The 25,323-nt window shown below is 33.1% G+C and overlaps 2 protein-coding genes across 2 annotated transcripts; one reads left to right on the plus strand and one right to left on the minus strand.

Moving 5' to 3' along the window:
- LOC105171260 (monothiol glutaredoxin-S1-like) lies at nucleotides 531-914 on the minus strand. Its single transcript, XM_011092315.2, has one exon. The coding sequence runs from the start codon at nucleotides 846-848 to the stop codon at nucleotides 540-542; it is 309 nt and encodes a 102-aa protein (XP_011090617.1). The 5' UTR covers nucleotides 849-914; the 3' UTR covers nucleotides 531-539.
- LOC105171261 (monothiol glutaredoxin-S2-like) lies at nucleotides 11,258-11,871 on the plus strand. Its single transcript, XM_011092316.2, has one exon. The coding sequence runs from the start codon at nucleotides 11,363-11,365 to the stop codon at nucleotides 11,669-11,671; it is 309 nt and encodes a 102-aa protein (XP_011090618.1). The 5' UTR covers nucleotides 11,258-11,362; the 3' UTR covers nucleotides 11,672-11,871.

The following is a 25,323-nucleotide window of genomic DNA, read 5'->3' on the forward strand; positions in this document are numbered from 1 at the left end:
CACCATATAAAAATAAAAAAAATGATTTTCTTTCTAGAAAAATAAAAAATTTGATAACAGGCCTCATGTACAAATTAAAGCACATTCTCTTTTGTGGCTAAAATTGCGAATTCCGACCACCGAAGACTAAATTTACACATTCTTGTAAATTAGAGGACTAAATTAACAAAAGACCATAAGTAAATTTACTGGTGCGTAAAATTAAAAAACAAAAAGAATAATGTTCCCTAACTTGTTAATTGAATTCAGTGCTGCATGATACATAAAACAGTGCACATATATTTGTGTGAAATAAACTTGAATGTTTGTGATCATTATATATATAGATCATAAACCAAAAGAGAAGTACATAATATATTGAAGAAGAAACCCTCACATCCATACACTAATATGACTCCTCAAATACCAACTCCAAAAGAGCTACTAAAAATTTTAACATAATAAGATATATATATATATTAACTATAAGCCATAATTAAAAATACATGGCATATAGCAAAAATGTGAACTTTGCTCCCTTTTCGCCCTTATTTTGTGATTTATATCCATATAGCATTGGCATTGATGAGCAATGGCTTGAGCTTGCCCCTTATATTGAGGCTCATGATCTCATTCGATCCACCGATGAATTGCTTTCCTATGAACACGGCCGGCACACTAGGATTGCACCCTAACGCCATCAATGCCTTCTCGATCTCATGTCCATTTGGAAGCTCATCGAGCTCATGGACCGTAGGGTTCGCCCCAAATCCACGTATAAGTGTACTTATTGCGTGGGATATGCCGCAATTGGTTTTGCTGAATATCACCACCGGCTTCTCCGTCCCTAACTTCGTCACCATGTCCATCGTTGGTCGGCAATATGTGAATTGTCTAAGTATATTTGAGGCTCGACTTCAGCTTGAGTTAACGGATGGGCTTCCATGACCTCTTTATATAGGGGAATGGATCGAGAAAGATGCCATGTCTAGTCGGAAGATTGCAGAAAATATGCTTCGATTTTTGGCTTTATATCATAAGATGATAATGGGCTGGACGTGTCATCAATTGCAAGTTGCATACATAGGAATTTGTTGTGGAAAATCACAAGGGTATAAGATCACCTTTCTCATATTCTCGAATATTTTTCTTTCTTGGGCTTTAAAGGTTTCGAAATACTGTCACATGTTTTCTACCAAACTTCATTATCATATAATTGGACAATATTTTGGGATATTATCATGGATAATATTTGAGTTGATTCTTATAGAACATCATGGTATTGATCAATTGTTAGATAACTCTGATTTTTCTTGTAATAATAATAAGAAAAAAATTATAATTTTGATTTTGTAACTGTAGGAGGTGATAATTTTAATTCGGCTGCAATTCAACTTAACAATTAAGTCTTATAATTTTAAAGACAAGCATATTACGGGCAAAACTAGCGGGAAAATGCAATCTTGAGGGAATTTGGGGGTCACGTAAGGCACACATGCCAACTTCCAACCAACATTTTAATTTCCAGAGGACTTTGATCCTGATGTGTCAATGTTTTTAAAATTATAAGACTTAATTGCCAAATTAAATTGTAACAGAATTAAAATTATCACCCCCCATAATTACCCTAAACAATTTCTTAATTATTGTTAAAATTTGAAGTGTGGGGAACAGAGTATATTCATGGCAGTAAATTAGAGAAGGAAAAACTAGGCTTCATTCATCCAAAAACTCAAGGACTTTATTCATCAAAACTCTCAAGTACTAAAGTTACAGAGATGTGAGGTTATATATAGAGAATAGAGTTCTAGCTAAAGAAGAAAACTAACTCACTTTGAACTGTAGTTGGCAACAGACTCAACAAAAATTAAATACTGGGATTCTAATAAAAACAAACACTGAGAAAAAAAGAATAAGTATGAGCAGACTTGATAAGTACAAACAGAACTTTCTACAATTATAACTCATCCAAATTTTGGTTCCATAACCAAAGAGGGTGATAATTTTAATTATGCTGCAATCTAATTTAGCAATTAAGTCCTATAATTTAAAATAACTGTCACAATATTAAGGGAAATATCAGACAAAATTGCAAATCTGACCGGAATTTGGGATTCACGTGAGACGCGCATGCCAAATACCGGCCAAATTTGTAATTTGCACCAAACTTTTTTCTTAAGCTGCCATTTTTTTTAAGCGGTAGGATTTAATCACCAAATTGAATTTCATCAAGAATAAAATAATCATATTTATACTTACGAGATTAAAATTATAATTTTTTCGGATAATAAGTATCATTTAATATATTTTTCAGATTTGCAAAGGCTGATACAGATAGCGTATCTTCCCATATTTCAAGCCAATTGTAAGAATAGAAAACGTGTTGCTAAGGCTTATCTCATTGGGCATCCAAAGATTCGGACACACAAACAACAGATATATAGAAGAAAATGAAAGTGTATGTATGTAATAACATAATATTCAAAACGACTCTTGAGAATGCAAAGAAGCAGAAATGATAGAAACGTCCGTACGTACTTGAAAGAAGGTACTTGATACAAACCCTAAAAAAGCTACTTTTCGAGTCAATCTCTGTTGAACTAATTTCAGATGATGTGTATTTGAAGTGGAAGATTATGTTGTCACTTATCTTATCCTCATCATCTTCATTCTCTTGGTACGTTTGATGCTTCTTTCAGCTGTCTTATACCTTTTCGATAATAAGTCAGCTCTGCATATTGCCCTCGCACAATATTGATCCGGATTGGATTGTTTACTGTAATTCTTGTTGCATCTTTTCTTTTATTTTATATAAACATGTTATGTGTATAAAGTAAGGTAAAATTATATTTTTAGTCCTGTAATTTTAAGTTGTTAGCATTTTTAGTACTATAACTTTATTTTTATATTTAGTTCTTAATTTTTTTTGACGAATTTAGTCGTGAACATATCACATTTGGTCATTTTTTGCCAAACTTAGTCCTGTATTAATAATTTTGGTCCTATGACTCATAGTTACAAAACAAAAAATGAGATCTATTACCGTATGAAGGGGACTAAAATTGTAAACACGGAACTAAATTCGACAAAAAAGGACAAAAAGTGGTATGCTTAGGACTAAATTCTTTAAAGAAAAGGATTGAATGCGTAATGGAGTAAGTTATAGAACCAAAAGTGCTAACCAGCTAAAGTTACAAAATTCCATAAAGTAATGTTGTCAATTTCATCTAAGAAAAGTATTTTACACTTGAGGTGGAATAGAAAATGCAACAAGGGAATCCAATTCATCACAATGAGAAGGCTTTTTACATGACCTTTTCCGTTAGTTTTTCACTGTTCAAACTAACTTTGCATGGAAAAAATAATGAATTGGACTAAATTTCGATGCTCTGATAAGTTTGGGACCAAATATGACAACCTTTCCCTATCATTATAAAAAAATTATTTTATGGGAATGGCTTTTTTATTAATTTGTAACGGCTTTTTGTAACGAAAAAGCCTACCGCGCTAAACGAGGCGTTACAAATTTTTTGTGGCGGCTTTAGAGAAGACCAATACAATTGTAACGATCTTTATAATGGCCACATGTAGCCGTTACAAACCTATTGATATGGAAAAAAAGTAAATTTGGAACTGCTTTTGTAACACTACAAGAAATCATGGTATCAGAGACGGAAATTTAGAGACGGAATGAAATCCGTTTTTATCAAAGATGGATTTAGAGACCGAATTTTTTATTATAAATTATTAATTATTTTAGAGATGGATATATAATTTCGCTAAAATATGTTGTAACCTGTCTCTATATCCATCTCTGACACTATTAAATGATTGCTTTCAAAATCGGGATGGCTGGCACTTAATTTTTTTGGTTATTTCCATCTCTATTTTCGTGGCTAACTTTTTCTTTAATTTAGCCACAGAAATTTCCGTCTCTGATGTTGTAATTAGGAATTTTTTTAATTATGAAAATATTAAAATACAAAAATAAGAATTTTTTATTTATGGAAATAATAATTAAGTTGTAAAATTTTATATGACATGATCAAATATATATATATATATTTGTATAATTATAATGTATTATTTAATTTTAATTAATTATAATAAAACTAAACTATTTGTACTCCATCCAAATGCTTCTATTGATGATAAGATCGAATGTATGTCAAAACTTACATATAGAATTTGATTTTCTACTTATTCGAATTTAGAATCAATTTTAATATTTCATGCTTTGTTTGTACTCTACGTAATATTATAACATCTTCGTCTTCTCACACTGCAGTTTCTTTTCAATTGTATGATCTCAAGCAGCAAGGTTTTATTGGGAGGCAAGAGGTAACAATTAAAACCTCATAGTCATTATTAGTGTTTCTGGGGAAACATGACTTTCTTGAACCGTGAATCTTGCTGTGAGTCATAAATATTTTTCTATGGCTGTCAATTTCTGAGTGCCAACTATATTCTGTTGGAAACTCTGTGCAAAATAGTTTTTCTCTTTCTAAAATAAGACTGTGAGGACATGCGCTCTAATGCTAAGAAGACGGAAGAAGAATTTTCAAGACGAGAAGAAGAAAATAGAAAATTGCTTGAAATTGCTCTTGAAGAAGCTCGAAAGAGGGAGGAAGAGGCTCGATAGAGGGAGGCAGACCTACAAGAATTAGTTCGAAAATTACTTCAACATGTGGGATACACAAACCATCAATTTGCTGGTGGATCAGGACAGCAGAAGCAACAACATTCTAGGAAAGATCATTAGTTTATTTTTTTTGTTGGTTGTTTATGACTTAGTTTATGTTGATTTGGGTTGTATTTTGACTTACGTTTGTTGATTTGGGGTGCATACATTGATATTATTTGGTAGTATTTGGATGATACAATGATATTAATTATATTATTGTTGGTTGTATTATGACTATCTTTTTTGTTAATTTTTATTGTTCTTGGTTTGAAAATTTGAATTTTGGTATTGATGGTATAATGACCAAGGTATTAATTTGGGCACAAAAATTAAAAAATCTGCCAAAAAAACAAAAAACAATTAGAGACGGATTAGAGATGAAAATCGTAAGGTTTTACAAACGGATTAGAAACGGATTATTTTGTCCGTCTCAGAGACAGAATTAGAGACAAAATTAACAAACAAAAATTTACCTTTAGAGACGGAAAGTTCTGTTTTTTATCGAAGGAATCAGAGACGGATTGCCTACGAAAATCAGAAACGGATTACTCTAACACTTTGTTCTTGTTTGTTGACAGAATTAGCGACATAAATGTTGAGTCTCAGAATTAGAGATTTTGCGGTTTGAGATCCAGTGTGATCCAATTCCAGGGGGAGTTGTAAGCTTTGCCCTTTGGTAACCCCTTTTCTCTACCAGCTATTGTTTATCCCTTGCAGCCAGTTACGTGTTACGAGGTCTAGGGGTGTAAGCCAGTTCAACCAGTCCTTCTTTCGCCATTTCTTTTCTTACCTGATATTGTAGATGGCAGAATATGAGAATAGGCTTTGTTAGGGGATAATAATAATACCTATAGTATAGGTCTTCCCTTCCCCAACCTTTTTGGTAGTTGCCAGTGACCCTCTTTACGTAAAGTGCCTTTTTGTGGAATATTCATACCTTTTTGCGAGTCTTTCAAGGAAGCTAAGGCAAGCTAGCCTATCGATCTAATTTGACGTCCTCCTTTTTTTTTGGTGGATCTTCGAATGTTTCCGTCGCTAATATTTAGCCACAGGGCTTTCATCCACATACTGCGGCAACGGTTTTTCCTTCGCTGATTCATTTTACAGATGGAAATCATAGTTTCATTCTGTCTCTGATACCCTGTTTTCTTGTAGTGAAACTGCTCAGTTGAATTTGATTTAACTGTTATTGTAACGGCCTCTGTAAAATATTTAGGTATAGTTGTGTTCAATATTTGGAACAGTTTTTGTAATACTTTTTATAACGGGTTTGAATTATATTATATCTGTTTTTTCCACTTCATTTGTAATTATTTTTTTCACTGTTTTTGCAACGATTATTGGAACGACCTAGTTCAAAATTAGTAAATTTTTTTGGCACATTCTTTTTAGCAGCCTGACAATTTTATCTGTTCTTGGTGTGTTACAAAAGTCGTTATAAATGCAGTTAGAAAAATTATTATTTTTAATATATTTTAATAGTTATTTTATTTAATATATTTTTAATAGTTATTTATTCAATATATTTTAATATTTATTTCATTTGATTTTCTTTAATGTATTTCAAATAAGTTCCAATTTTTCTTTGGTGTGAAATTAAATTTGTTGGAACTTATTTTGGGACTGTTCCTATATTCTGACTTTTTCTCCCTTTTTATTTAGGATATTATAATATATTTAGGAAATTAATTAATTTAGTATAGATTTTACGATAATGGAAATTAATAACATAATAATTACAATAATAAAAATATTAATATTATTTCAATATTAATATTATTTACATAATAATATCAATAATCACAAAATTAGATAAATATAATAAATAATAACATTATTTACATAATAATGTCAATAATCATAAAATGAGGCTAATATTCTCTATAATAATATTATTCAATAATTAATAATTTTAATAGCCTAAAAGCTCCCTGTTATGAGAATAGGCTAAAAGCTCCCTTGTGTTTTATAAAACTCAACTCAATCGCCCTCTCTCCGTTAAATCCAACTAACAGTGTTAATTTTTTAGAAAATAACCGTTATACCCTTACTTAATATATATTATTTCTTATTTTAATGACATTTGGATCTTCTTTAATCAAATACTGATCGTTAGATCTAATCAATTAATCTCAATCGTTAGATTTTAAACCCTTTCCCCCCCGTTGCCCCCAACCCCCCCACCCCCATGCCCCCCACCACCATCTATCGCGGTGCCGCAGTTATTTAAAATCACTGTATCTTTGTATATTTTTTATCAAATTGAGTGAGGCTGGTCTCGTTAAAATTATCTTGAAGAAACGAGTCTGAGACTGAGATTCAACCGGGTGGAGACGAATCAACGAAAAATATGTTTGGGAATCGTGGCTTGAGCCCAATGTCTATGATTCACGAAAACTCAAATTCAAGGTATGGAAATGTTCATTTTGAAGTGAGGATTCAAATGGTACCATTTTCCATTGAAAACTCGTCCGGAAGGCACCGGAAACTTAGAAACGAGTTTCCGGCGAAAAAGGGACAAAATCGCTTGGTTTTTCTTTTTTTTTCAAATTTTTTTAATTAATTTTAATATATTAATTAAAATATATTTTAGTTAATTAAGAATATTTTAAATAATTATGATATTAATTTTTTTAACTAATTAAGAATAATTATTGTAATTAAATATATATTTTAACTAATTAAAAAAATTTAGATTTAACAATTAACAATTATAAAATTATTTATATATAATTTAATTTAATAAATTAAATATAATTTAATATTTCAATTTAAATTATAAAAAAAGTACAAAAATAAAACAAAAATAAAGAAAGAGTATTTTAGTAAAAAACACCTAAGAAAAAGGTAAAAAACAGTTAAAAAATATCCCCACTTGCAAAAAGAGCGCATGTAATACACCTTCCGTTAATTACTAATGGAAGGGGTGTTTGTTGCTAAGTTTTATAAAACACATGAGGGCTTTTAGCCTATTCTTATAACATGAGGGTTTTTTTGCAGACTTTTTAAAATTCAGGGGGGTTTTATGCATTTAGCCATATTATAAGGCTAATATTTTCAATTGTATTATTATTTACATAATAATATCAAATAACAAAATTAGGATAATATTTTAAATTAAAATACATTTACATAATTATTACAATGACCACAAAATGAGGATAATATTTTTAATAATTATTAATTTTTTAAAAATGTATAGTTCCTTTGTGCCCACGTATAATCGTATCACGCATTGCTTTAAGTTTTTTAGCCCATGAAGTGAATTTTTACTAGTAGAATTAGTTACGTTTATCCATATTTATTTGTCAATAAAAGATAATGTTGATATAAAAAAGTGGATAAACTTGAATAGTACTGTACCAAAAAATTCAAATGATGGGCTCAAGAAGCTTAAAGTAATGCTTGACCCATTTGTATATGTGCACAAAGGAACTATATATTTTCAAATAATTAATGAATACAATAATTATAAATTCATGATAATATTCCAATGTAAAAGAATTAGTATATTCTTTTTAATAATTATTAAATTAGGGTAATTTTTTCAATAATTATAAAAACTAATACTTGCTATAATTTGTATAGAATATGTCTAGTGGTACGCCTCCTATACCACATGGTCGTTGTCCTGGCCCGCCACTTTCATCTGTGTCGTCTGATTCTTCTCAGGCTGGGGAAGTCTTTCGACCATCCCCACCACCTGACACGGTCGGACCGTCAGCCGCTGCAGAATGATGTTGGACCATTTGGTGCGGCCACGGCAGTTGAGGAGGGCTGGACAACCATCTGCCACACTAGCGTCTGATCCTGCCGTTCCATGGGCTGCCCCCCACCATCAGTGCGCCAGTATATCAACCTTGATGATGCGAGCTAAATTTGTCTACGAATATTTTTTAGTATTATTTTATCTGAAAATCATTAATTGACATGTCCTTTCAAGTATGACGCTGCTTCCACGAGCGCATCAATGCGGTGGTCGTAGGACACTATCCCCACCCGTGGTCATATTTGCGCAGGTGCCGCTAGAGCATCAATATTTCTGGTTAGAGAGCATGAAGGTAATGCACTTTAAATTAATTTGGTATTATCTTATAATCTAATTTGTTTAATGAATCTTACTAATGTTTTCTTTAATTTTTTTACTGTAGATGACCTACTGATGGGACTGTGATGTTGAGTCCATGTTTCGGATCTTCCACATATGGGTCGGGAAATACATTTGGAAGAAGTTCACCGTCGCCCGGTTGAATCTGTTCAAGCCACTTTGACTACCTAATGAGGTATGGCTACGGCTGAGGTGGTGGTAAGTACTTTAGTAATTTTATTTTTTTAAAAATAATTTTGGGGTAAAGTATTAATAATTTTGTTTGTTTTGTAGGAAACATTCCAAAAGCTGATGAAGGATCATCAACCTCAGCCCACGGCTGAGGATCATGATACCCAATAGAATCGGAGGCTTCGATGGCGAATGACCGAGCAACAGGTGTGGCTGGCTACAGTTGGAGGCAAGAATAAGGATCGTATATTCGGTCTTGGTTCTGAGGCCTACATCTTCAGCCAAACCTACACATCACCATTGCCACCCCCACTTCCACCGCCATGCCACAATCAAACTCGACAATGGAGGATTGCATCGGCCGGCTGGAGATGATGATGGTCAACATGATGGCCATGAGGGAGATGCGGGCTAGCTCCTTGACTGTCTGACAGTCATAGCCAACCGCCGCAGCATAGCCTTCGACAAACCCCCTGGTGTCGAACGCACGAAATGGACGACGTTGATGAGGGTTTAGATTAGGTTTTAATTTTTTCAATTTTGTAATCAAACAATATTTTATATTAAATAATATTTTTTTCATAATTATCATGTATTCATAATGTTTTATTATATTCCATTATTCCATATTTATTCAATTAATTAAATTCATAAATATAATTAATTATAATTTTATAATTAATTTAATTATTTATTATAATTTATTAAAATGAATCAATTAAATTATTTTTTAAAATTTATTAAATATATAAATTAAATAATTTTTCAAATATTTTATTATAAGACAAAAAATTAGGAACTGTTTTTGTAATTATAAAAAGAGTTACAAATCTAAACAAAAAACAGTTCCTAATTAATGCCAATGTTAAAACAGTTCTAAACACGTTTTCATGAATAAGATTGACCTTCCCTAAAACCATTACAACAGATTCTCCAAACAAAAAATTGACCATTCCTAATACTATTTCAGAAATTGACCATAAAAACAATTTCAGTATCCGTTCCTCAGTATATCACTAATAGAAATAAATACGATTTCAAAATTCAGACATTAGTATTATAAAAATCATTACAAAAATAACCCAAAATAAATTATATAACCATTCCAAATGTTTATCAAAAGTGTTCCAATTAAAAAAAAACTATTTTTTATCATCAAATACAATATTAGGAATGGTCACCATCAATGTGTCACAGTGACCGTGCCAAATTGGAATGGTTCTTTACTAACCGTTCCTAAATTAGTAACACCATCTGCAGTGACCATGCCAAATTGGAATGGTTCTTCACTAACCTTTCCTAAATATTAGTAACACCGTCTGCAGTGACAACTTGTAAATCGTTCTAAAATTCGTTTAAATTTATTTTTTTATTTCCTAAGCGTTCCAAATAACAAAAAGATCATTTACATAAGTAAATTTTGGCCACTTTTAAAAATTAAGTGGTTGGAGTCCTGTAATTGCAAAAGACAAATTAGTTCAAGGGTTACTATTTGCCACCCCTATTCTTATTTTGCCAACCCCTAGTATACAGGATAATAAATTCAACTAATTATGTTTTTTTTCTTTTGGACATAGTAATTAATTATATAAATTTCTTCTTGTGTTTTGAACAGAAATTTCTTTACGGTGTTTTATAGAGGACAGTGGAACATAAATTCACTCAGAAAAGTTTGTTTTCAGTGCTTTAGAGTACAATATGCTATAGGTTATCGGTATCTTGTTGAAGTACGTACGGACATAGATCTTATTTATGGTTTTTCCCAATCTCAAGAGTCGTTTTGAATGCATATGTTACTATGCATACACTTTTATTTTGTGTTCTTTTCTTGTGATCAGCAGCAATGGGAATCTTTTGCTGGATGAAAATTAAAGATGCCCTATAACATTATCCTTTGCAAGCACCTTTTCTTATTCCCATCAGCCTTTGCAAATCTGAAAATTTTGGACGGTGTGTGTTATTCTCACAGATCACGTATGCATGTGATCTGACCCAAAAATCAAATAATAACAAGGTAAAAGATTCATCAGGACACGTATATGGAAGAAAGTTTGTCATGTATAAGAATATATATATATACTGTTGACGTGGTACGTTAGCCCAAAAAAGGAAGGATAATTCCAGAATATCATAAAGGTTATTACCTTTACACACTTGTAATTTTCCAGAAACAATTCCTTTGCATGCAACTTGCAATTTATGACACCTCAAGCCCTTTATCATCTGATATTGATCAAAGCCACAATCCAAGCAGATTTTGTGATATCTTCTTCAATATGTTCCCCTATATAAAGAGGTCGTCGTGGGAGCTCATCGGTTAACTCAAGCTAGAGAGTCGAGCCTCACATCACATGTATATCTGCTATTGTTCGAATTAGAACATATCTTACTCAAATAATTCACATTTTTTCCGACCAACGATGGACATGGTGATGAAGTTAGGGACTGAGAATCCAGTGGTGATATTCAGCAAAACCAATTGCCGCATATCCCATGCGATAAGTACACTTATCCGTGGATTTGGGGCGAACCCTGTGATCCATGAGCTCGATGAGCTCCCAAATGGACATGAGATCGAGAAGGCATTGATGGCATTAGGGTGCAACCCTAGCGTCCCGGCCGTGTTCATAGGGAAGGAATTCGTCGGTGGTTCGAATGAGATCATGAGCCTCAATATAAGGGGCAAGCTCAAGCCACTGCTCATGAAGGGTAATGCTATATGGATATAGAGAAATTAAGGTTAAGTTCTTAATTTGCTATGTGCCATGGTTTTTTTATGGCCTATAGTTAGTTTTATTATGTAGCATACTTTAATATAGTTCCTGAGGACATTTTTGTCATATTAGAGAGTAAAAGCAAGAGGGCTTCTTCTTCAATATTCTGTAATTCTTTCTCTTTTAGCTTATGATCTATATATGCAAGTGGTAGTAAGTACTCGTCTTATTAATTATGACTCATGAATGTAGTTTTTGCCAATACTGACTGAACTGCTCTGCTCCGTTGCGACTGTCAATTCTACTTACCTAATAAAAAATGCACTGATCAATTTACTTTACGGTATTGATTCAAATTTAGTGTCAGGATACGACGCAGTAAACTACGAGAAGATAGTTTAATAGCAACGTAAAAAAAATTAGCAATGGGCTAATTAATAAGTAAATTATCGTTAGCAATCTGTATTATTTAATTTTAGAAATTTACTTGCTAATAAATTTAGCAACTAAACTTTACTTGCTCACGAATTTAGCAACGAATTATATAAAAATATATATTAAATAATAATGTAGATTAGCTATAAGAGTTTACTGTCTAATTAGCTCGACGGTGATTTTAGTATTAAATTTTTTCATAGCTATTGACTTATTTTCTTGTAGTGATAAGAAAACTAATAGAACATGGGGCTTATAATTAATAGTGAGTTTGTATATATTGTTAGAGTAAGAAGTGTAGGAATAGAAATGGAAGAAGCGTAGCTATACTAAGTATCGTTGACAGAACATGGGGATGGTGTTTGCGACATGCGTAAATGTAACAAAGATAACGATGGAAATTATAACCGTTAGTTACTTGTATTTGCCATTGACTGTGCCATGTATTGCTACTAATCGCAATGCATATACAATTTTGTGACTACAACTACCCGTCTCACCTTTGTTGCATTTCTATGAGGTTAAAGATGAAATTCCGCGTCGACAACGTTGCAATGTTTGCTTCTTCTGCCAAACTCCCTCCGTTGTTTGTAAAAGGATTTGCAGTAAAATGTTTGTTGCAAATTTCCGTCACCCTTTTGCAGTAAAATAAGATGAAGCTATGCAACATGTTGCATGTTAGGCAATGACATAACCATGTATGTCCTTACTATGAGAAATCAGAAAAGCCCCTTTTTGGAACCAAAATTCGGATTATCCAATAGAATTCCGAGCCGAAACTGAACTAGAGTAAAAGGAAGAATTTTTACAAGACAAAGTAAATTTCAACACATGTAAAAATTTGACAGTGGGACTGTTGACACAAGACAAAAAAAGCCAACAGTAAAAAAATTGAAAATCCAGCTAGTTATCAAGTGGCCGACAAGTTATCATGGCCAACAACTGGAAAAGTTGAAAGGATGACGAATGCAATCAAAAAAGACAAGAAGATGACGAACGTAGTGAATTCATAAAAAATCAAGTTTGAAGCCCGTATTTGAAGTCTGCGAACGACTATAAATAAGAAGGCAATGAAGCAGATGGGAAACATCAGAATTTTTCTCCTACTCTTCAAAACATCAGAGTCTTTTAAATCTTTGTAGTTTTAATCTTTCAGTTTATGTGGGTTTGCTCAACGAGTCAAGTCCTCTATTTTATGAGAGGTTAAACAATTGTCTCCTCCAATGGAGGAAATAATATTTATGTAATATTTCATATATTTCTTTAATAAAAGTTGGGCTTCTATTCAATTGTTGTCCAAAATTCTACTAAGTCCCTATATTTGAGAGTCGCCCTAGGGTAGGAAACAAAACAGGACTGTGTTGTCTGTTGCTGAAGGAGCTAAGTGCTTGTGAATCATCTGCTATAGTAGTTTGGTTGGAAGAAGTCCGTAAAACCAAGGACTTGGAATGCCCGAGAGGAAGGCGATAGAAAAGAGGTACAAATTTATAAGGACTTAATTTATTTCGGAAGCATGTTGGGTCATATTAAGAGCATGTGTATGGATTTAGAAGAGCATTTTCAATAGAAGGGAAAAATGGGCATTAATTCGGCTTAATTTGGCCAAATGACCAAAATTGCGAACATTTAAGAAGATAAAAGACTAATTTGCCATATCAAATGATAAGGACAGATTTGTCAAAACCCTAAAGATAAAGACCAAAAGTGCATTAAACCCTATATTATAAATTAATATGGTTTAAAATCATAGTAATTCAATACTATCTACTACGATCAGACAAAACTAAAACAAAAACTTAAGTTTTGTATGGTTAATCAACAATACTATGATTTTGCCTATGGTTAAAAGGAAGCTATAATTATAGCATCTGCTATATTTTTTTTTTTTACTTTTAATCAAGATAATTAATTATCATGAAGAATAATATTCTTTTTATAAGTGAATGAGAATACAGTTGTTGGGAATGACTAATGTTAGTCACCAAGTCTTCTTCTTTGCTCTCTTAGCCGAATTGTATGCTTATTTTAAATAACAAATCCATTGGCAACCTTTTTGTGGCTGGTAGAGAGTCCAACTTTCTCAAGCAACCAAGCTACACATCTATAAATAGCCTCAGCCCCTATGCATTTCAAACACACTAAAATCGAGAGCCTCTTCTCTTCTAGCTCCTTCCTCTTCTTTCACTTCTAAGTGTTATTTTTCGTCGTTGTTCCAAGCTTTCTTCTATGAGTACACGTGTAAGAAAGTAATAGATGCGTTAACCTTGGGGAGCGATTGGTTTATACTATCTGTACCACGGTAGTACCGAAATTTCGCTTTCAAGGCAGTAGTTTTCCAAGGCACGGTTTTTCATTTTCAAGCAGTTGAAAGCAAAATAGTGTTATAATGGCTGTTTCAAATGCTAAAACACTACCTGACCTCTCCAAGCTTGAACCACTTGACGGGACCAACTATAAATGATGGTCACAAAAGATACTCATATTTTTCGAATAACTGGACGTGGATTATGTGCTATTCTAGAATCCACTGGAAACTCCTACAAAAATCTCCATTCTTGCCATTACTACAGCAACGATCCCCGCAGAAGGGACGACCACAAAATCTGGGGATGAAGCAAAACTAAAATACGACAGAGACAATAAAACGGTGAGAGTTCACCTGCTTAATCATATGAATAATTCTCTGTTTGATTTATTTGTCAACTATAGGAGTGCCAAAGAAATCTGGTCTACAATGGAGGCAAGTTATGGAGGTGATGACGCTGCCAGGACAAAGTACGTCGTCGTAAATGGCTTCAATTTCAAATGGTCGATGATAAGCCCAAAATGGACCAAATCCATGAGTACAAGAACATAGTGAATGAAGTACTAAGCGAGGGAATGAAAATGTGTGAGATTTTACAAGCCAATGTACTATTGGAAAAATTTCCTCCTACTTGGAGTGAATATCGGAACCACTTGAAGCACAAGAAACTAACCCTCCAAGAATTAATCAGTCATATGAGAACGGAAGAAGCAAATCGTCTAAAAGATAAGGAAACTTCTCTCTCTTCTCTTTCAGTTAAAGCTAACCTTTTTTAGTCCGCTAGATCTAAAAATAGGTTTCACCAGAATAAAGGAAAACTTTTTCAAAAGAACAATCAAAATAAGAAGTTCAAAGGACCTGATGGCAAGATCCAAAAGAACAAAATATCATGCTACTGCTGTGAGAAACTAGGACACAAAGCGTACCAGTGCTACTAAAGAAAGGATCAACAGAAGTCAAGCCAAAAACCAACCACTAAATCTACTCAACAAGTCAACCTAGCCGAAAATGATGAGATCATCGCTGCGGTAGTTGTAGAAGCCAACCTGGTAGAGGATAAAGAAGACTGAAAACTAGACACTGGCGCATCCAGGCATTTCTGCTCCAACAGAGCCCTATTCCATGAACTACGCAACAGATGGCGAGTGTGTCTTCATGGGGAACTCTACAACCGCCAGATTCTTGGGTAAAGGAAAGGTCTTCGTTAAACTTACTTCTGGCAAAACACTTGCTTTGAATGACATATTATATGTGCCTTCTTTACGTAGAAATCTAATTTCTAGTAGTTTATTGAATAAAGCTGGCTTGAAAATTGTGTTAGAATCTGATAAGGTTATAATCACTAGGAATAATGACTTTGTAAGAAAGGATACTTATCTGATGGTTTATTTGTCCTGAACACTACTGCTACTATTAATAAATTTCATCCAGTTCTGCTTATTTATTGGAATCCATTGATATTTGGCATGGTAGATTATGACATGTGAACTATTTCTCTATTAAAAGGTTGAAAACTATGAATCTTATATTTCTGACAAAAATGGATGCTCTAAATGTGGAATCTGTGTAGAGGCAAAATACATAAAGAAACCTTTTAAGCTCATTACATCTAGAAGTATTGAATTACTAAAATTAATTCACTCGGATCTAGTTGATTTCAAAAATACATTAAGCAAGGGTGGTAAAAAATATGATATCTCCTTCGTTGATGATTTTTCTAGATACACTAGCATTTATCTATTAAAATCAAAAGATGAGGCTGTTGAAATGTTTTTGAAATTTAAAGCTGAAGTTGAAAATCAATTAGATAAGAAGATTAAAAGACACAGATCTAATAGAGGTGGAGAATACAACACTAAATTCTTAAAAGAATTTTGTGAGATTAATGGAATAATTCAGAAATGTTTGCACCTTATATACCTCAACAAAATGGCATAGCCAAATGGAAAAATAGAACTCCGAAAGAAATGATGAATTCTATGCTTTTAAGCTCAGGTATGCCTGATAATATGTGGGCGGAAGCAGCTTTATCTGCATGCTATATCCTTAATAGAATCCCACATAAAAATGAATAAAACCCCTTATGAATTATAGAATGGGTTTGCTCCTAACTTTAAACTACTTAAGGTGTGAGGTTGTCTAGCTAAATTAGCATATCCAAAATTTTAGAAAACAAACATAGGACCTAAAACCTTTGACTGTGTGTTAATTGGATACGTCCAAAATAGTGACGCATATAGGTTCATGTATTTAAATGATAACTCTCTTTGTGAATCAAGAGATGTTGAATGTTTTGAACTAGTTTTTCCATTGATTAAAACTTCTAGAACGGATGTAGCCTCTTCAAGCAATAAACCGTTGTTAACTTCCTCTAATTCTATTGTGAATGAACCTAGAAGAAGTAAAAGACAAAAAACTTAACATAGTTTCGGACCAGATTTCCTAACTGCTTTCCTAACGGAAGACCAAGTAAAGACAAATGAAGATTTTGTTTCAATGTTTCTAGTTGAAGATGATCCTAAGACATATACGAAAGCAGTAACCTCCATAGACTCTAGTTTATGGAAGAAAGCCATTAGAAATTAACTAGATTCTATAATGTTAAATCATACTTGGGATTTAGTAGATTTACCTATAGGTATAAAATGTAAATGAGTCTTCAAGAAAAAAATGAAACCAGATGGGTCAATAGACAAATTTAAGGCACAATTAGTGGTTGTGGGTTATACACAAAAGAAAGGCATAGACTATTTTGACTGCAACCATTAGAACTCTAGTTGCGCTATCAGCAATTCTTGGCTTAATAATCCATCAAATGGATGTAAAAAGAGCCTTTCTAAATAGAGACTTGGAAGAAAAAATATATATGGAACAACCAGAGGGGTTTATGGTACATAGCCAAGAAAATAAAGTTTGTAAACTTAGAAAATCACTATATGGACTAAAATAAGCACCCAAACAATGGTATGAAAAGTTTGATCATACTTTAAAAACTAATGAATACAAAACAAATGTATCAGATACATGTGTATACTCAAAATTGTTAGGGACAAATTGTGTTATTATATGCCTATATGTTGATGATATGCTGAATTTTGGCAACAATATAGAAATAATGATGAAACCAAAATATTCTTATCAGCACAATTTGACATGAAAGATCTAGGACAAGCTGATGTAATCCTAGGCATTAAAATTAGAAAAATAGAAAATGGGTTCTCTCTTTGTCAGTCCCACTACATAAAGAAAATTTTGGACAAGTTCGATGGTCAAGATGAAATACTAGTCAAAACACCCTATGACCTGAGTGTATATCTAAAAAAGAATAAATATGACAGTGTGCCACAAGCTGAGTATAAAAAAATCATAAAGAGTGTCATGTTTCTCATGAATTACACCAGACCTGACATAGCTTACGCTATAAGTAGACTAAGTCGGTATACCCATAATCCCAATAATGAACATTGGAATACACTACGTCGCTTGTTAAGACATCTAAAGGGGACTATAAACTTGAGTTTGCACTTTAATAAATTTTCCACAGTGTTAGAAGAATTTTGTGATGCAAATTGGGTTACCGATAATGATGAAGTAAGCTCAACTAGTGGATTCGTCTTTACTTTTCGTGGGGGAGCTATTTCCTGGAAATCTGCAAAACAAACTTATATAGCTCGCTCTACTATAAAATCTGAATTTATAGCTCTTGAATTAGCAGGTCCAGAAGCAGAGTGGCTGATAAACTTATTGGGAGATGTACCCCCAACTATGCCAGTGTCCTGCACTGTGACTCCCAAGCACTATGCCAAGAACTATGCAATTGCCAAGAACTATGCTTACAATATCAAAAGGAAACATATTCGTATCAAACATGAAGCAGTAAAAGAACTCCTAAAGAATGGAAATAATCTCCTTGGATTATGTGAGGTTCGAGAGGAACTTGGCAGATCCTCCCACGAAAAGACTAACTAGGAGAATTATCTTTGAGTCTTCGAGAGCAATGGGGTTAAAACTCCTTGATTGATGGAATATGGTATTGACCATATAAATCCACAGCCCTGTGTTTGGGTGGTCCTAATAAGGACTTGATGGATAACTCTGACTTTGTTATGGAAGATAGCCTCATAGCTCAGTTGTTGAGTAGTTTATAGACGTGATGAAGCTATCTGGATGAGTGTGGAGGTGGGCCGCCTTCTATGAAAGAAAAATGAAAGTTCTTTCTAGAGCACTAATTAGTACCCAAGGTATAAGCACATGGCCATTAATAGTGGTTAAGTAATTTGAGCTATCGAAAGTTCATACGTGATTGTGGGAGTCTCAATTTGAGCTATAGAAAGTTCAAGAGTCATATCACTCTCGTTAGCCAAATTGATTGCCTCACTTCATTACGCATTAATTCAATCGAAAGATATTAATGGTTAAGTATATCTCTTCACTCAGAAGTCATATTCTTCTTCTACATTAGTCATTTGTGGGGGATTGTTGGGAATGACTAATGTTAGTGACCAAGTCTTCTTCTTTGCTCTCTTAGCCGAATTTTATGCTTATTTTAAACAACAAATCTGTTGGCAACCGTTTCGTGGTTGGTACAGAGTCCAACTTTGTCAAGCTACACATCTATAAATAGCCTCAACCCCTATGCATTTCAAACACACCAAAATCGAGAGCCTCTTCTCTTCTAGCTCCTTCCTCTTCTTTCACTTCTGAGTGTTATTTTTGTTCATTGTTTCAAGCTTTCTTCCACGAATGCGCGTGTAAGAAAGTAATAGCTGTGTTAACCTTGAGGAGCTATCGGTTTATACTATCTGTACTACGGTAGTATCGAAATTTCACTTTTAAGGCAGTGATTTTCCACGACACAGTCTTTCATTTTCTAATAATTGCATCCGTGAATATTTCAAAATGGTTGATGAAATAATTAGTTAGCATGTTGACGCAGATGTTGGAATTAATTAGTCATATAAAACTATTGTCAATTTATTAAAAAAAAAAAGAGCTAAATCAAGTCAAACACTTGATAAGAATTATGATTTTATAAATAAGAGATGTTCAGTCTAGTGTCTCGTCCACATGTGGGATGAATGTAGTCTGTTTTAATTGGTATCTTCTCATCGACCATAATTAGAGTTGATTTCGTTTTTTCTACATATGGACGAAACCCTAGAGTAGATTTTTTGTTAGAAACTTATACATAACACTATTCACCCTTACACATATCAAAAGTAACAATAAAAGAACACATACAAAGCCAAATTAAATAGGTAGCATTTTTTTTTTTTAATCTTTTAAGTTCAACCAACAGTCTGAATACAATTAACTCATTAAAAAAAAGTAAACTAAACTAATTAATTTTATTTGTCTTTGTAGGTATGGCTCGAGGGTTCATGACAACACCCCGCCGGTATATGGCTGAGGAGGCATACATGGACGTGGGCAAGCGGTTCCACCACCGGCCAACCACATGTCGCCTAATGTTTTTTATGCTCCGGAAGCATCACACGCCTCCTCCCATAACCTCCGGGTACTTTAGGTGCGGCTCCATCATCGTAGATGCCGTTGGTTGACCCAATGCAGCTCACCCTTTCAGGCACAACATTCGATCAACACGTAGTAGTTTGAGGGCTTGCTCTCTAGCTCCATCCCCTAGTCCATCCTCCATTGCACCATTACTAGCAACCCCCTAGCTGGACTTGCAGGTTCATCGTATTTGTTGATGCAAGGTAATTTTCCTCACAAGTTTTCATATTTTTTTTAGAGAAAAGAAATTCTATATTATATTATTCATTAAAAATTCATATATTATATTAGGTCTGATCTGGCTTTTCATGTTGCCAACCAAAGTAATGTTCTCAGGCCACTACACGCAATCGTGGGCAATGTACACCAAAGTCCCACAGGAGGTGTGAGAGTTTTGGTTCCAAGAGCTCAAGATAATAATTTTTTTTAAATAGGATGATTAGCAATTTATCCCTGTGATATTGAAAATGAGCACATTACCCCTTATAAAAAAAATATAGCAATTTACCCTCCTTAAAATGAAGCAATTTACCTTCCTATATAAGGAGGTTGGGGAGGTAAATTGCTTCATTTTAAAAATTATAAGGGATAAATTATTGTATTTTAAAAAAATACAGAGAGGTAAATTGTTATTTATTTTTTCATAAGGGAGTAATTTGCTCATTTTCGATACCACAAAGAGTTGCTTACATTTTTCCTTTTTAAATATATAAACTAGATTTAAATTGCAAAAAATCTATATTAATCATTCTTTTCTTTTCTTGTCTCGCCTTACCCCGTGTATACCGGTGGGATTGCTCGACTATAGCCATGTTCTATGCTTTTAAATCAAAGACTACCAATTGGGTGCCCCTCTAGTTCACAAAGGCACGAGGTAAAAAGAAAGAAGCCAAAAGGTAAATTTCATTAAGTAAAAAAAAGTATAAGAGTACAATACATCTTGTTTAATCTAAGCGGTTTCCTCGACAAACCAAGGAATCCGCCATAAGCGATAAAGCGCATAAGTGCTAATAGCAGTAGGTAATTCTACACTAAGAATCCTCTGCTGCACATCTCGAACCATCAGCGCACCCACAGTGCGTGTATCTCTGTGTACTCCATCAAATCGCCTAATGTTGCGCTCATGCTAGATATGTTACACACACGAAGCTAAAAAAGAGCGCGGTAGGCCGTAGAAACATAGTGTTTGCCTCTCCATCTGCGAGCAACCCATAAGACATCAGTAGGCCAAGCTCGATTGGACCAATCAAATCGAATTATGCATCGAATCACTGTCAAACAGCCACGTGAATAAGTGCAGTAAAAAAAAAACAAAGAAGCCATATGGATTGATAAGTACGCCATATGGGTTGTCATGTTCAAGCACTGTGCTTTTACCCGACTTTCAAAAAAGGTCAATTAAAAGTAAGGTCAAATTAGTAGTCAATGTTGCATTGGCCACACTATTTATCGTGGGGTCCTTCTTGATAAACATGCATAGAAGAAGCTAGTAAGTAATTTATAATTTTAATTAATTTTTAATAAATTTTTTCAATTTTTGATATGTTTTTTTTATGTATTTTTAATATTTATAAAAGAATCTCAACTCGGCTGGCCGCAACAATGAAAGGAGGTGTTTCGGCTACTACAAGAAGAACACAGGCGGCTCCTAGGGCAGCCCACCTCTGGAGGGGGTTGCTGTAAGTAAAAAAATTAAGTCATTTTTGTTTTAATTTATAAATTTTAAATTTATTTATAAATTTGTAAAAACTCCATATAATTCTTTTTCTCCCTTTTTTTTTTTCCACAAGAGGCCTACCTGAAAAATAATAGAAGAGTGTGCCTCCCAGGAGTCTTCATATGCTCTCGGCTAGCAGTAGCAATGAACTGCAGCAGGATGAGCTGTGGGGTTGAACAAATCAAGCATTGCTCGAGATAGATGTTCACACACATGAAGATACCCCAGTTCTTTGGAAGTGCAGCCTCCGCCCCTAGCCCCAACCTAAGCCAAGGACACCCCATTAAATGGATCAATGTAACCACTTGTGGATGCCTCATCACTACGGGGCAAAATGCTTTTTTAGTTCCTAAATTTTAGCAGAAATTTTTTTGGTACCATAATTATAGCCAGTGTGATTTTTAGTCTCATAAAACTTATAATTAAGTATTTTTAGTCCCAAAAAGTCGTGTGTATTGTGGTTTTGAGACTAAAAAATTCCGAAATCATGCTTTTTTGGACGAAAAGGCGTGATTTTGAGTTTTATGAGACTAAAAATATCACCTACTAAGTTGTGGTACCAAAAAAAATTCTATCATTATTTTATGAAACTAGAAAAATATTTTGCCCGTCTCTAGATGACGTTCAGGATGCCAAACCATTAGATTAAGGTTTTGTTTTGCATTTTTAGTTTAATTTAAATTTTGTAAAATGTACAATTTTTATTTTTTATTAATAATAATAACAATTTATTTTTTCAAAAATAATTGTCTTCAATTTCACATTTAATTACAAATAAAAATATAATACTGAATATTAAAATAATTAATAATATAAAAATATAATTTTTAACAAAACATTAAGTGAAATAATTCCAATTGATTTTCCAACAAAAACTGCCAAAAACTACTGCCCCAGAACAACCGACGGAATATCTTTTGTGATGGATTTTCCGAGGAAATAGTTTTGCATGCAATGAATTCTCCGATGAATTTCTGTCGGAGCAGCAGTCTGGATGGCTGTCCGAAAATGATGGTGAATTTAAACCAAAAAGCTTTGTATAAAATTCGTAAGGATATCCATCAGATGTTGGATCTATTATGGGCTTACATGTAAAATAGTTGTGTTATAGACTGTCGAAATTTAAACTCAATAAAATGATCAAATAATCTTTCAGTAATTTAGATTTTAATAAATCTAATAATGTGAGCCTTTAATGTTGTAGAAACTAATAGTAAGTCTTGGGTCGCCTCCCTTCTTCTGTGCTATTTTAACTAGGCCTTGGAGGTGGGCCTATGGTCTGGAAAGGGTTTTACTAGGTTCTCTTCTTGGGCTGATCTTGGGAATCTTCAGGTGGGCTACGTCCTTATGGACGGAGGGGTTTGGACTTCACAACCTCTCTTGAGCCAAGTGCTCTTGAGCCGCTCACATCATAGTACAAGATGAAAAATACAAAATTTAATAGAACTAAAGTGCAAATGACTAATGATGAGTATGGCCTAATAGAAATTGGCCCAAAATAAAGTATCAAGCTTAGGTAATGACCCACCATCCCATAAGAGAGACAACATGTCTAAATCACTATGCTTGGCCCAAGACGGAAGCATCCTACCTCTACACCAAAGTCCAGCAGGGAGGCCTGTTTTGTTGTAGCTGCCAAGTGGGGAAGCCCAATCCGAGGGCCCTTTAACCCAAGCCGGAAGAGGCGAGGTGCCCTCAGAGGGATGGACTACGCCGCTTAAGGGGACTCCTACCAGATAGGAGTTCACCTGAGCAAAGAGCCCCTTTTTTCCGAGAGTTTGTTGCTGAGACGGATAAGAAAGAGATTTATCTCCCAGATCCCATTTTTCCTGCCGAAGATTTTGATCCTTCTCACTAAATAGACCTACTTGGAGTCTTGTAATAGAAGAACTTTAAGGGAGGCCCCCCCCCCCCAACAAACTCCCCGCGGAAGAAAGCTTTCAAATCTGCTTGTCACTTTTCTCATTCTAATTTCGTGCTTTTGCATACTAGACTCTCAGCTTTATCATAATTTCTTGCTATAATTCATTTTAATTTTTACATACTCTTAATTTTGGGAGTAAGTTAAGTATCGGAGTGCTAGCCCTTTGTTTTGCAGGTCCTCTTTCTCAAGAGCTTTCACCCAATTAGATTGATGGCAAATTAGCTGGGAATCCAGGAGTAATGAATTTTTAGATTTTCAGACAGACCAAGCATAACTTGGTAAAACAGTCATATCTCTTTAAATATTTATCCGAATCACAAACTGTTTTTTCTGAATGATAGCCAACTCAAAGGGCTTTCCAACAGCATATGGAACTCTACAACCACCCTCATATCCTACTCTATACATACCTAGAAATAGAGGCTTTATGTAGTCATTGGTAACATTAACCCTCACTCTCAAACTCACTTATTCTCTCATTTCTCTCTCGGTTTTTTAGGTGTTTTGGACCTATATTTTGCACTCCACATGAATATCTGCACTTTATCATTATTTTACTCTATTATTCTCACTTTAATTTAAGTTTTCTTTACTCTTTTTCAGTAAAACAATTATTGACTTAAGCATTGGAGTTGTAACTTTTATTTTGTAGGATTAGTCCCCTATTGATCTTAGAATTTTCCTTAAAAATCCTTCAACTTTGTAGTCTGGTAAAAAATCTGGAACTCATCAAATACAATTTTTATTTTCTATTTATTATTTTATTATTACAAAGTTGATTCTCCAATATGCAACTTACTTGATATGAAAATATAATTATGTAATTAATTAAAATTTAGTTTACCACTAATATGCTTTTAATTTGTTATTGATGTTTATTTGCTATTTTAGAGAGCTTAACCTTATTTTAGTAATATTAATTATACATCATTATATTTTTCTTTGTTGATATTCTTTTATAATTGTTATCTTTTAATTTATAAATAGTTTGAAATTTATTGATTTAGTAATCATTAGTTTCTTTTCTAAACTGAATAATACTTTAGTAGCACAATAATTACATTTTGTATCTTGTGGCCCAATAATTATATATAGTAATTATATTTCAATAACAACTATTATATTTAGAGTTTAAATTTAATTATTTACTACGATATTGTTTAAATTAGTTTCTGATTTCTATCTCTAGTTATTTTATTCTTGTTCATTGTTATTTTACTTCTATTATCTCATAAAAAAAATATATGAAAGTAACTTTTATATACTTTCATATTTTTTCTATTCTTTAGTTCTCTATAAAATTTATTTTAAAAATTAATACATAAATGAATTAAAGAAAAATAGTTAAAAAAATTCATTCACGTTGAGTTTGGCCTTGATAGCTTATTATATATATATATATATATATATATATATATATATATATATATATATATATATATATATATATATATATATATATATATATATATATATATATATATATATATTTTAAATACCTTATAGACTTTATAGTTTGTGGATCTATTTTTTCCATCATAAAATACTATTTTGTCTTATTTAGAAGTACTCGTACATTTTAAATATGGTCGAGGTTACGAAATGATAAAATTAAAATTTTACCTACGGTACAATTATACACCAAATGTAATACGATTTTCGAGGGAGGTCTTTTTGCCAGAAAAATAGGCACTATCAATGAATAGTGCTTACCTTAAAAAAATAATATTTTTGGTATTTATATTAGTATTGGAAGTTATATGGTGTAGTGG

The sequence above is a fragment of the Sesamum indicum genome, linkage group LG9 (assembly GCF_000512975.1).
Source record: "Sesamum indicum cultivar Zhongzhi No. 13 linkage group LG9, S_indicum_v1.0, whole genome shotgun sequence".
Taxonomy (NCBI): domain Eukaryota; kingdom Viridiplantae; phylum Streptophyta; class Magnoliopsida; order Lamiales; family Pedaliaceae; genus Sesamum; species Sesamum indicum.

What these genes read in the sequence shown, in the direction of transcription:
- LOC105171260 (XM_011092315.2), bottom strand. Translation starts at nt 848, where the DNA reads ATGGACATGGTGACGAAGTTAGGGACGGAGAAGCCGGTGGTGATATTC.
- LOC105171261 (XM_011092316.2), top strand. Translation starts at nt 11,363, where the DNA reads ATGGACATGGTGATGAAGTTAGGGACTGAGAATCCAGTGGTGATATTC.